Source organism: Ctenocephalides felis, unplaced genomic scaffold (genome assembly GCF_003426905.1).
Source record: "Ctenocephalides felis isolate EL2017-DRISC unplaced genomic scaffold, ASM342690v1 CF-g0.4_SCAFFOLD_01492, whole genome shotgun sequence".
NCBI lineage: Eukaryota > Metazoa > Arthropoda > Insecta > Siphonaptera > Pulicidae > Ctenocephalides > Ctenocephalides felis.
The window spans coordinates 29,058,440-29,071,874 of NW_020537646.1; the positions used below are offsets into that span (position 1 = coordinate 29,058,440).

Here is a 13,435-nt window from a genome sequence, read left to right on the forward strand (position 1 = left end):
AATGAAATAGATATTCACAACACTTCACCTAATCAAATAATCTCCATCTTCACAAGTTAACCTTCATACTTTCTTTTCAAATATCTCATTATTTTATCTTATTCTGTTTATAAATAATATTGTTACATTCTGCATTATATGTAATTTTATCTTAAGCATTTTATGTTACTAACTATATATTGTAATTTTGTATATATTTTAATTGTTATTCATTATGTAAAATAATTGTATTTTTGAGTCCTCTTAGAGAAATCTGTGGGCTATATATTTAAATAAATAAATAAATAAATAATAACATCAGTCGTCAAACGTTTCATAACTAGTGTTTTATATATATAAGACACCATGATTTCTTCTTAAACATATTCAAAGGAAGACAACTCAATTCTCTTTGAGAATAGTATAACTGGAACGTTGATAAAATATATCGTTTTGCATATAACACTAATTTGCCTTATTTTCTCTCTGTTCTCAGTGATAACTCGGTCTCGTTTAAATGGCGACGTTAATTTCAGCGCTTAAGGCATAATTACGAGCTCGTAGATGGCAGATCGAGCAAGACATGCCGAGGTAGTTTATTTTTTGCGATGTTTTACAAGACGGTCGACACGCAGAACCATCTATTCGCATAAATCAGAAAGTACCCGGATGATACTCCGCGTTAATCCGGGGCGAAAACCAATTAAGCTTTTTGTTACATATGTAAGGTGTGGGGTAGGACGGTTAAAACAGTGATGTTCAGTTCAAAATATTGGATATTTCAATGTTTAGCCAAAAACATATTTAAAAAAATTCTAAGTATAAGTAAATGATTGTGCATGTAAAAGTATGTGGTATATAGTGGAAGAGTAGGGATTGCAATATCGGGCGATTTCATGATCTCGAATACCAGGATCTTATAAATATTACACAAAGTCCTTAATTTTTAATTCGATTGATTAAGTTTTGTTTATTTACTTTTCCGTAAACATAAGTTACAGTATTTATAATAATCGATTTGAAAACATTCAATTTTCCTCCAATTTTAATTACGTTACGGAAAGTTCCAGCAATTAGCCTTAAGGCACCACTAGTTTGAATTTGTTTTTTTTCCTTAAATATATAATTCCATATAGGTCTATTATATGTATAGTGTAAAATAAAAAGTAATATATAACTGTTTACTTGCACGTTTTTTTTTCTATCTATCTACTCCTATTCTCTATGTAATAAAATATTTAATATGTACTCATTTTAGAACATTAATAATGTTAATATGTCGGTAACTAAAAATATGACTAGTAAATTTTTCATTGATGGTACCGGTATTAAAACCGGAATTCCGGTATTACAAATTTCAAATACCGAATGCCGGTATTCAGATTTCAGTACGGTATTGGAAGCCCTTTGGAAGAGGTAGCTAACACACATTACATACCTAGTTTACCCACTGCAAAACATGCCCAATTGATTTTGTTCCAATTGAACTGGCACAATTGGAGATTCAAGGCTTTTACATATTATATTTTTGATTTTCATGTAATTAACTTACCGTTGGGTAGGTTATGTAATCGTCTAAAAATGTAAAATAATTTTTCACCTATCTTTACGTTTGAGAGATTTCTGAACATTTTGGCATACCTTAGAAAAAATGAATGTGTGTGTGTACGTATGTATGAATACAATTTTTTGTCGACGTTTTTGGAAGTATGGATCGACCGATTTGAATTATTCAAAATAAGCTTTTGATTCCTTTTGATAAGTAGCCGTGCCAATTAGATTTTAGGAATAGTTGGTCTAGCCGTTTTGGAGACATCGAGCAAAAAGTGTTTGAGAATCCGGAGCATCCGATTTGAATGATTCAAAATACATTTAATTCGTAATGATGATAAGGGAAGTGTTGATTAGTTTTTGGCAAAGACAGGTCCAGCCGTTTCGGAGATACTGAGCTAAATGTGCAGAAAATGGTAGTATTTGAGAGAAAAAAGCATCTAATTTGAATAATTCAAGTAATCTTTTGCTTGTTTTGACGAAACGATTATTTTTGGGGAAACCAATGTTTTATAAAAAAAATTTTTTTTTGAATATCGAACATAATTTGGATTTTAATTTCAATTTTAGCTAAAATTCCAAAGCTCACTTATATACTTGAGCTAAGTAATTTAAACTTTGCAATTCAGTTAATACAATTCTTAGAAATATGAGATAAGGTTTCTTCATTCTAATTCCGCTTGATTCATTTTTGTTTATTCACTTTTTATGAAAACTTGTATAAACATCATTGTCTAATTTAAAAGCATTTTTAATTTCTATAAGATACGAATGATGATAGTAACAGTATTTCTAATAATCTATTTAAAAGCATTTTTTACGGAACGGGAAGTTCGAGCAATTTGGCTTGAGGCACGATAGATACGATTTTTTTTTAAATTGAAAAAAATTGTTTCAAACAATTTGGTTTGAGTAAAGAACTCAATTCAAATAACAAAACCTGATATCAGAAAAGAGAAATATTTATTTGAATTGCAAATAACAATTAAAAAAAATTTTCATGCAAGTATAGTTGAATTGCAGTTCATGACCTACCCTCTGAAAAAGGCACTACATAACATAATTGTATCTGTTTATACAATGCTACTGGTGTGAAATTCGATCACTAAATTTTTAATTCTTGTAACAACGTTTGCTATACTGTTCAAATATCACGTCTAATCCGTTAATTGAGGCTGAAATCCCACAGGTATGTATGTCCGATATACGATAGTGTTTTTGTAAAGGGATTATAGCTGTCTTGCAATACTCAGATTCGAGCATCTTACAAAACGACTACACGGATTTACACCCACGTCAAAGTTAAATAGGAATGAAGCGATAGATTGGTATTTTCAAATTATATTTTTTTTATTTAGCTCTCAAAACTTTATTGAAACATTTTGTTAGTTTTTTGATCGAAAAATTACTTGCTTCTAATTTTGAGAGGCTTATATCACTATCAATCATATGAGTCATTTAATGAAATCACCGATTTTATATAAGTTTTCGAATTCATAAATATGAATAAATGCATTGAATCAGTTTCATGATAGCGTTTGTTGAATATCTGTGACTTCCTATATAGCAGATTTCAGTCAAATGATATATCTACTATGATTAAAATATTTGACATCTATACAATTTTACTAAATATCCTTAACATTTGTAAATGAAATAGAGAATAAAAAAAATATCACATGATATGCTGTTTTTTTTACAAATACTCAAATAGACTAAAATTTACGTTATTATTTATTGTATTATAAAGAAGTTCTAATTTTTTTAATAGATTTTAATATATAACGCTTTGAGGGCTGATTCAGCAGTAGACACATCCCAAATATATTTGGAATATCGTGACATTGAAAATAAAGAAATTTAACAGACAGTATTAATTTTCTTGCAAGCTATTTACTATATAAAACTATTTTGCTTAATAGAGCAGATTTCCAATAATCAAAAAAGTATAATACTAATATTTGTAATTTATACACATATATATATTAGTATTTGAAGCGTCAAGGTTTTAACCAGATGTTGATTCAAAATTTCTTTTAATTAAAAACCAAACACTAATTTTTTAATTATTTAATTATTATTCCTAGCAAACTGAGTGAGATTCCAAAAATTATGTGCCATAAATTTGTACGATATCGAAATTCGTCCAAAAAACGGATATATCTTCAAAGTTTAAGATTCAATATCTAATTTTTTCCTGCAAGCTATTTATGAACTATGCGCTATTTGATTACAGTTTTGATAAAGAAATTATAATTTATTTTCAAATATATTAAATGAAATAATCAGAACCCTTACCTTTAGATCTATTTGATGGTGATTCGGTGGTTAGAACTGTTGTCGGTGCTGGTATTTCTGAAAAAAAAAATTAAAAGTATGAGACTAATTGTCGTTTTTGTGATATAAAAATGTTTTTAATTAATTATTTATTCTCTATACACACCATCTAATTTAATAAGTCCATCGGTTTCGCCCAAAGAATTCTTGGCTACACATCTGTATGACCCAAAATCGTCAGGACCAACAGATCTTATTTTGAGAGTCATGTATTTACTGTAACCACTATGAGCTGATACTGTTTCATATTTATCACCTGAAAAAAAAAACAATAATCATATTAGAGTATACCAATTTATATAATCACATTTTATGCATCTGAAATAAAATTGCTAATCATAGAACCAGAATTTAGATAGTACATAAAGAAACGTTAGATTTTGCGTTTGCAAATACACTATCATTTTAGAATTTTACTCCAAAACTTTTAGACAAAAATAAAAATTAGATTAGCAAGAGAAATAATTCTATCGGCGTAACTTTTCCTTAGTAACTGGCTTTACTGTTAATTCAAATAAAACTTTAATGACCGAGAGTTGAGTGAAACTTAAATGAAATTTAATCTTAATTTTTATCCGGTACAAGCTTCTACATTGAACGCAATTTGTTGTAAATTCGTAATTGAATTACATGCCGTGTACTTTGTTTGTATATACCGACTAAAATCATATGAACTTCTGAAAGAGTCTTTTATTCAATGTTTGTGCTATGTTTTATTGAGTTTATTATATATAAGTAATGGCAAAGTGAAAAGAAATATATTTGGGAATATACGGCGAGTTTATATAACATGTTGAATATTTGCTTTGTTTTCTGTCATCTTGTATAATGATTTGTTGTTATTATTAAAGTATATGAAAGTATATTCAGATTGTATAAACTATGTTATTTCAAATAAAAGTTATAAAAAATATATTTAATTTATCATACAAATAATAAACTATAAACCCAAGAACATAAATAAATATGTAATATAATTTAATAAAATATTCAATCTTAATAATACTTTTTATGAATATTTAACTTATTTCACAGATTTTAACAGTGCCATAAATTTAACTATTTTTTAAAATAAATCTATCAATACAAGTTTATACATAATTGTATAGCCATAGTATGCATTCATAAAATTGACTAAAACTATTTTTATGAATAAAAAAAAATTGAATAATGGTTCAATGGTTGGACCATTAGTATTAACTTCCTTAAGGTAAGGTAAATTTTCTCAGAAACTTCGATTTTTGGTTTTATTTGAGATTCTGAGAAAAGGTATATGTGTGTATGTTTGCAAAAACTTGACTTTTTAGTTTTAACAAAACTGGCTGCATCGATTTCAAAAATATATTTTCCAATTGATGAAACTACTCTAAAATTTCGTTTACTCGTTACTCGCTTCGTTACTCGTTTCATTCATTTTATAAGAACATCTGCCTAGGCGTTTCTTTACAGTCAGCAGACAAATGCTGATGACGAATGCTGAAAAATGATATTTTTGACGATTTTGATGAAACTTTGTATGATGATAAAGTTTATGACTTGAAGAACATCCTAATATATTATAGACATACAAAAAATGATTTAATCTTTAAAATTTTAAAACAATTTTCTGAAATTACTTTTGACGATTTGACGATTTTGGTTAAACTTTGTAGGATAATAAAGTTTATTTTGTTGATCAATGAGATAAAAAGTGGTTTAGTTTTAAGAATTTATTAAAGTAGTTTGAAATAATAAGGCGGCTATTAAAACATGCGCCATGTATTTGTTAACTTCCCATAGGGTAAGTTATTGTAATCGTTCAAAAATCGAAATTGAAAATTTTTACATTTCGAAGGTTTCTGTACATTTTGGCATACCTAAAAAAGAACTGATGTGTGAGTGTGAGTGTGCTTGTGTATGTATGCAGAGATACAATTTTTCGTCCACGTTTTCAGGCGTACGGATCACCCGATTTGGATGGTTCAAAAAACATTTGATTCCTATACATAGGGAAATGCGCTGATTAGTATTTGGCAAAGGCAGGTCTAGCAGTTTCGGAGATACGGAGCAAAGAGTGCAGAAAATAGAAGTCGACTTTTTGAGAGATCGGAGCATCCGATTTGAATGATCCAAAAAACATTCAATTCGTAATGACGGTGAGAAGTAGTGATTAGTTGTAGTAGTTTGGCAAATACAGGTCCAGCGGATTCGAGGATACAGAGATAAATGTGCAAAAAATAATTTTTAAGAGAACTAAGCGTCCGATTTAAATGATTAAAAGAACTTTCTGCTTTTTTAAACAAAGTAATTGCTTTTGGGAAAAAAATGTTTCAATTTTTTTTTGTATATCGAAAATAATTCAGATTAATTGTAATTCTAATTCTGGGTTCTTATGGTATATACTTTAAACAAATTTTTTCAACTTTGCAATTCAGTGTATATAATTCTAATAAATATTGGACAATGTTACAGTATTTATTTATAATCATCTATTTGAAAACATTTAATATTTCTCGAACATTTCGTTAGGGTACGGGAAGTTCCAGCAATTTGCCTTAAGTCACGATGCAATACACACCACTAGTTTAGTAATTGTACTGATCACCGTTGACGTCACACTTAAATGTAATACAGTTTTAGAACAAAAAGTAGAATAGATAGTGAAATATGAATATATAATATTTAATTATAACAAGCTTTTTAAGAAATATCAATTGAATTTAGAAATATATATTTTAAAGTTTTATCCCCCACTATTGAAAAGGTTGCTAAATATGAATTCTCATAGATTAAGATCATGCCACTCTCTTAAGGCAAAATGCTTTTCAAATGTTGTTGCTTCAAGTAGAATTCCAAAATTTAATTTTTTTTTATATATTGCATATAGTTTTCTTTTAGTCTTGTTTGCGAATAATCAAACAATTAGTTGATATGAGTCAATATGTTCAATATGTATATTTATGCTTTCCCGTATTCGTCTCACAGAATTTATAAAAAAAATATTTTTGTTTTTCGATATAAAAGTTACTTAGAGGAAAGAAGTCACTGACGGCGACAGAAACTTTATTCATTTCAACTAGCTTCAAGTTTAACTTCAACGATATAAAACTTACTAATTTGCATAATAAAATCGCGCCGTGGAGAGACTACTGATTTTATTTTCTTCTGGTCACAGTTTTGAAAACTGATGTAATTGTGATTTTCACAGAAGTGCTTGATATAATAGATGATCAGTTAGACAGGATAAGTTTGAAACTATTTTTATGAACCATAAGGTAGTTGTTAACATGAGACAAACCATAATATATTACAAGAAGTAAATGAACTTGTTTAAATCTTATTGGTTGGTCTTTTATATCTTAATGACTTTTATAATGGACAACAAATTAAGTCATTATAACATTATAAAAGCAAGTATAAAACAAAACTTCAGGAAAAACAGAAATGTTTAAAAACCCATAATAAAAGTGCTTTCTTTCGCTATTAGATTTTTTGGTTGTGAGCACTGTTGTTTAGTTTATATATAATTGTCAAGTATACGTTATTACTTTTTTTAAGTTGTTATTAATTTTAAGTTCTATTCAGCAAAATTTTGATTTTTTTAATAAAACCTTATTGCACGTGGTCGAGGTAAAAAGAACCAACTAATCCTGGGAAAAGTGTGAATAATAAAAAATAGCAAATAAAAAGTAAATTCAATTCGGAAAAACAATTTCATAGGAGATAAATTAAATAAATAGTTATTTTATCTCTGTTTGCGTATATTTATCATAAAATACCAGATCAAGGTTATATACAGTGTTATATCTGTAAAACTATACCCATATCTTGCATTAGTTAAACAATCTAGCTATTATTACGTAAATTCCCTTTAAAATTAAAAATAAACCATTGTATCTTCTGCCCTGTAGTTGTCCCTTATTACTCCGCCTATGGGTTGAAAAGCAGGTTCATTTTTTTTTAAATAACAAAATGAACATAATTTCGCTATGATGAATTTTTTAGGAATTTTCCTGCACATTAGGCAGAGAGATGGTTGTTTGATATGTGTGATTTGTTGGGATATAATGTGTTTGGTTTTCATAATATAATTGCTCAAAGTCAAAATGGATCTTTGTGCCAATATTTATTCTATAAAATAACCAATGATTTATAAAGTGTTTGGAATATTAGCAATACTTTCTAATATATAATATATTTCATAATTTGAATATTATTACCAAATACCTACTAAAACTAAACTCTAGTAATTATATATAGCTTTGATAGTAATTCAATTCAATTCAGTTCAATTTATTAATTACTCTTCATCAAATAAAAAATGACAACTTTTGAATTATTTTTATATAAATTTATAAGCTATATTTAATCAATTTTATAATAATTTTTACTACTGAAAGTTGAAATCGCAAAATGCATATTAATTTCTTTTATAATAGCTTTAAGTGAAGTATGGAAGTGTTCATTTTCCAACTTGTGTTTCTTAATTTGTGTATTATTATCAAATTTAAACTCTTTGTGTATATTTCTATAAAAGCAAACAAATCAATAGCAATCTCCCTTCGTCTGTTGAATTTATTCCGAGGCGACTCCAGCTACAGAGAAGCTCCGTTACCCGAGCTACCAGCAAAATAAACACATTAAAAGTATTTTTTACACGGCATAGATTTCTCTCCGAGGTTTTATTGGGTTTTAATTTCAGTGCTGGGCTGTAAATCGCGCTTTTAAAAATCCTTTAAGTACTTTTTGGCGCGACACTCCGTGCACATTTTTCACGAAGTTGCATAACGAACTTAACATTGCGTCAGACGATTTTATAATAACCCTATACGACAAATTCGATAAAGAAATATTGTTTCGAGAGGGAGAGTTGTTGAAAAGACGAAGGAATTTGAAGAAACGAGAAAAGTCAAAGCAAAAAGCGAATAAAACGAATGTTCTCAGGAAATACGTTTATGGTCTCCAAGATTTTTAAATAGATAGGGTAGATCGGGGCTTAAAGATCCGCGGCTAAAAAGATCCGTCACATTGTCTCAAAAACAAGTGGAGTACGTTTTATTATCAATACCATTTTGAAGCAGAGGGAAAAAATGTGTAACCAGCGATTACCTTTAATCGGGCGACATCACAGAAAGAACTAAACTAAAGTGTTTTTTTTAAATTTCATTATTTATTAAGTGAATAGTTATTAGATATTTTATTTCAGATTTAACAGTATACTTTATATAACCTTTAAAATAGCTATGTAAGCTGAAAAAGTGAATAAAGTGTGTTCTTTAACTATTTTTCCAAAAAATTGTCATGTATCCCTGCGAGAAGAAAATGTGCAATATTCAACCAATACAAAATATAAGTTTCATGACTACATTTTTACATAGATAACACTGTATATGATTTTGATCTGGTATTTAGTCAGAAATATTCACCAGCAGAATTGGTGAATTAATTTGTTTCTTGTAAAATTGTTTTTAAATGACTTAACATTTTTATTTACAATTTTTTATTTTCTACACCTTTGCCAGGGTGAAGATTGAGTTTGTTCTTTTTACCACACCCAAATGTAAGCTATTATAAAAGTTCATGAAAAATTTGTTCAATCTACCTTAACAAAATATCTTATAGGACTATGCATAACGTCATAAAAATTATATAAGGATCTCGTAAACTATGCAACATAGCTCAAAACCAAAAAGAAACAACTAAAGAAAATACTTTTGTTGAAAATTTTTACATATTCCGGCTTAGCTTTCTATATCGACTTTGAATGAATTAAGCTAATGACTAGATGTACATCTTTTTCCTTCTTCTTTCAAATATTATTGTTAAAAAAACTTTTAACTTTATTTGTTTTTTAGGTATCGGTGTAGGACCTTTATACCCGCGGACTTGTAGGCTCCGTCTGTCTTGAGTAATATTCGTCTTAAGCCCTACTTACATACACATTTGATCAAATTTTATTTGGATTTTATATATTGCAAGACGAAATCGGTAGCCACTGAGCTAACTAATAAACTGTTGAAGCAATTCTCAAAAATGCCAAATTTCACTTAAAATTATATATTGATATATATATATATATATATATAAAATAAATTAAATTATATTATATAATTTTATTATATTATATTGTTATATATTGATATAATTTGGCATTTTCGAGTATTGCAAGGCAAATTATTAGGTTGGCTTTTATTAGTGGTCGTAAAATTAATAAACTTGAAATACGCATCGTTAGTAGGAGATAATTGAATGCACCTAGTTGTGATTATCATTCCACAAAAAAGTAATAAAAAAATGATTAATCATCCACAAATATTATATCACTTCTAGTATTGTTAAAAATAATAATTAATAACAAAATAACAGTAAAATGTAGATGTAAGTTTTACTTCAAGTCAATTACGTTCCTATGAATGTACAACTAGTGTGTGTTCGTGACTCAATCTCTAGTATAAAACTTATCCAATTTTAAAAATTCGATTACGTTTTATAAGACATTTGCTGATGATATTATAGAAGAATTTGTAATTATTCATTGAAAAAGCCTATTACGTTATGAACTCATAAAACACATCATTATACATTCAATTAATGATAACATTAATTCATCACACTTTCATTTGATAACGTGATTTGAAATAAAAACTGTCACCATTTTAAAAATTTGATAAACTCAAATGAAGCATTGTTAGGTATAAACAAAATAGTATCAGTAGACAAGTCTTTTAGGTAGACATTGTGAAGATTCACATATTACTTATCAAAGGTTTTGTAAACAATCAAATGATTAATGTCGCTGCTTAATCCACTTCACATACCCGCAGACTTCGCATTACTGACATGCATCACAACCTGTTAACATACGGAATGTTGTGCATTCTTCAACCTGTAATGTGCAGGTAAATCCATGTTTCAGTTGTGCACCCAGGAATCTGATAGCTTATCTGATGCTTGTGTTTGTAAGTAATTTTGCATTTCTTCACGTTGCGAAGCTCGGTTCCCTTTGTGCCGTTATTTATAGCACCGTTGTTTTGCTTTGATTATTCGCGTGCTAACGACGCAAGCTCGGCTCAGTCTGTTATTTTTAAACAACTAGCAAAAATATAAGCTCAAAACATTGTTCATGTAATAAAGAAGCTTCCGGTTGCGATACAACTGGATAAAACATCAAAGGGTTTAATAAAATCAATAAATTTATATAGAGAAAAAGTCACGTTCTAGTATTGTAAAGATGCTATGCTGTTTATGTTTATTCAGTAGCAAGTTAACACGTGGCCTCGTGTGGACGAGGTCGCTCTGGCAACCTGACATTAGGAAGCAGCGATATCCATTTTCAGATCAATAATATGTTTTCAATTGAAAATAGCTTAATTTGGTCATTGAGGTGTGAAATGGCAAGAACAAATCTCTTACACTATTCTTTCCTGAATCAAAATTTTTACTTCCCAAAAAATCCGATTCGCTAACTTTGTTTTCTCAAATGAGACCAAATTTGGAAAAAGTAAGTTTTTGGCGTAATTTGACGTTTTCTCAAAAACGGTCAGATCGATTTCAAAAATTTAAAAGCCATTCGATGTATCTCAATGAGGACTATCGTTTCTCAGTTTTGTGCTAAGATCGGCTGAGCCGTTTCTTTGTAAATAGCAGAAAAATGAAAAGTGTATTCATTATTGACCAAGTAGATTGTTTACACATATCAAAAAGTTCCTTTTTACCTTGCCTTAAGGCAAAATACCACTTAATACTAGTTACTTATTTTGCTCATTATATTTCAATCATTATACATAAAGATATTGAAATAGGTATATTCTTGAATACGATTGCAAAGATATTACCTAATTTTTGATCATAACTGTCATAATTTAAAGGTTGTATGAAGGCAACTCAGTGGTTGTCTTTTTCTAATAGGGATTACAAATTTTAACTCAAATTCAAAAATATTTGTTCTATATTTGCACTTCTGCTTGCTCTGTGGCTATCCGAACCTTGATCACAAAAAACTTGATAGAGAATAAGAGAGCTGGCTTATTTCACTATAGACTAACTTCTATCTAGCAAATTACATTTTAATAAGAGTATGTAATTATAATAAACATTTTGGCATAATATATTTAATAACAATTTCTTTAGAATTAAAAAATGTAATGCATACAACATCAACAATAAAAACCCAGGGAATTAGTATAGAATTAACACGTTTGCGGTGAACGAAAGTTTCAGCAAGATACAAAAATTAAGTCATTTTATTTTGAAAATGATACCCAAAATTTGATTCAATACCGTTTTTATAAGGATAGTCAGCTTATCATATACTCATTGAATACTATGAATGCTATAGCATACACGTCAATTGTGGAATATCAGTAAATATTGAGATATAAGTTGTATAAAATGTTATAGTTTCAAGTCTAACTAGTTTAAATATTGATAAATCATCATACATTGCGAAAGAATTCCAAATTGTGTAAATATATCAGCAGGTGCATACTGCAATATATCATTCATCCAATATATCATTTTTAAAATATGATTTATACGATCTTTCTAATATATTTTATAAATAAAGGTTTAGTATTTGAAATATTTAAAACTTTTAAAATGTAATAAATTACAATTGTTCAAACTTTCAAATATTATAAAATTTAGAAAAATATATAAACGAGTAGAAAAAAGAATAAAGTACTAAGAGAAATAAATAAACGATAAATTTACTCATAATTATGCTCTTAATACTTATAACTTATAGAACTTATTTGTTATAGTTAATTACTAAATTAATTGACATATAGTTAAATACAGTTTACAATGAATATTAATGACAAATTATAATAAAAATTTATTTTAAATAGTGTGTATGAGATTGAAATCAGGAGTAAAAGCAGCGACTAAATACTTTGTATAATTACTGAAATATTTTGAGAGAACGGAACAAAGAACAAACGTTATACGAAAGTATCATAAAAGAAAAATTTTGAAACAATGTTGTAGATAATTAAAGGCGTATTTCAGCAATTTTAAAACTCAATAAAAATAAACAATTTCACACTCAATATCACGTCGATCTAAACTGCAAAACTTTCAAATTATCTGGCAAAGAATCTCCAAACGCACAAAGTTTTTACAAGGTTGATATATATTTACGGCGATTGTCAATTGATGAAAATGTAGTAAGAACATTCACACATATACACGATATATATATTTTATAATTAAATGACACTAATTAAAGAACTAAAAAATATAATATAAGAACATAATTAGAAAAAAGTTAAAGAAAAAAAATATTTTTCTAATTATGTGAATCGCACAAGTTCTGATATATTCAATTTTATCTCCCTGTGCTTTGAATTGGATCTGAACAGATTTTGCATAAACAATTTTATGATGTGGGAAATATGTTTAAAATGTATTTATGCACAATATACATAGCAAAAACCACCAAAGCGTTACATTTTTCCTATGGGAAAAACTTGCAGAGTAAAAAGCAAAGAAAAAAGTGAAAAATAGCGAACCAGAGGTGAAAATGCGATATAAAATACGAGATTAGTAAAGTTAAATTGGAGAGTTTAAAATCGAGCGAGTGATAGCA

The 13,435-nt window shown here is 28.1% G+C and overlaps 1 protein-coding gene across 3 annotated transcripts in view; it reads right to left on the minus strand.

Moving 5' to 3' along the window:
- Positions 1-13,435, minus strand: part of LOC113370200 (lachesin-like) — a 102,283-nt gene that overhangs the window by 38,829 nt on the left and 50,019 nt on the right. For all 3 annotated transcript variants that reach the window (XR_003366556.1, XM_026610874.1, XM_026610875.1), the window contains 2 exons: positions 3,974-4,123; positions 3,829-3,885 (listed from right to left, as the gene is read on the minus strand). Coding sequence is in view for 2 of the 3 variants with exons in the window: in XM_026610874.1 (XP_026466659.1) it covers positions 3,829-3,885; positions 3,974-4,123 (207 nt within the window). In the remaining variant the exon portion in view is untranslated. The remainder of the gene's footprint in view (positions 1-3,828; positions 3,886-3,973; positions 4,124-13,435) is intronic.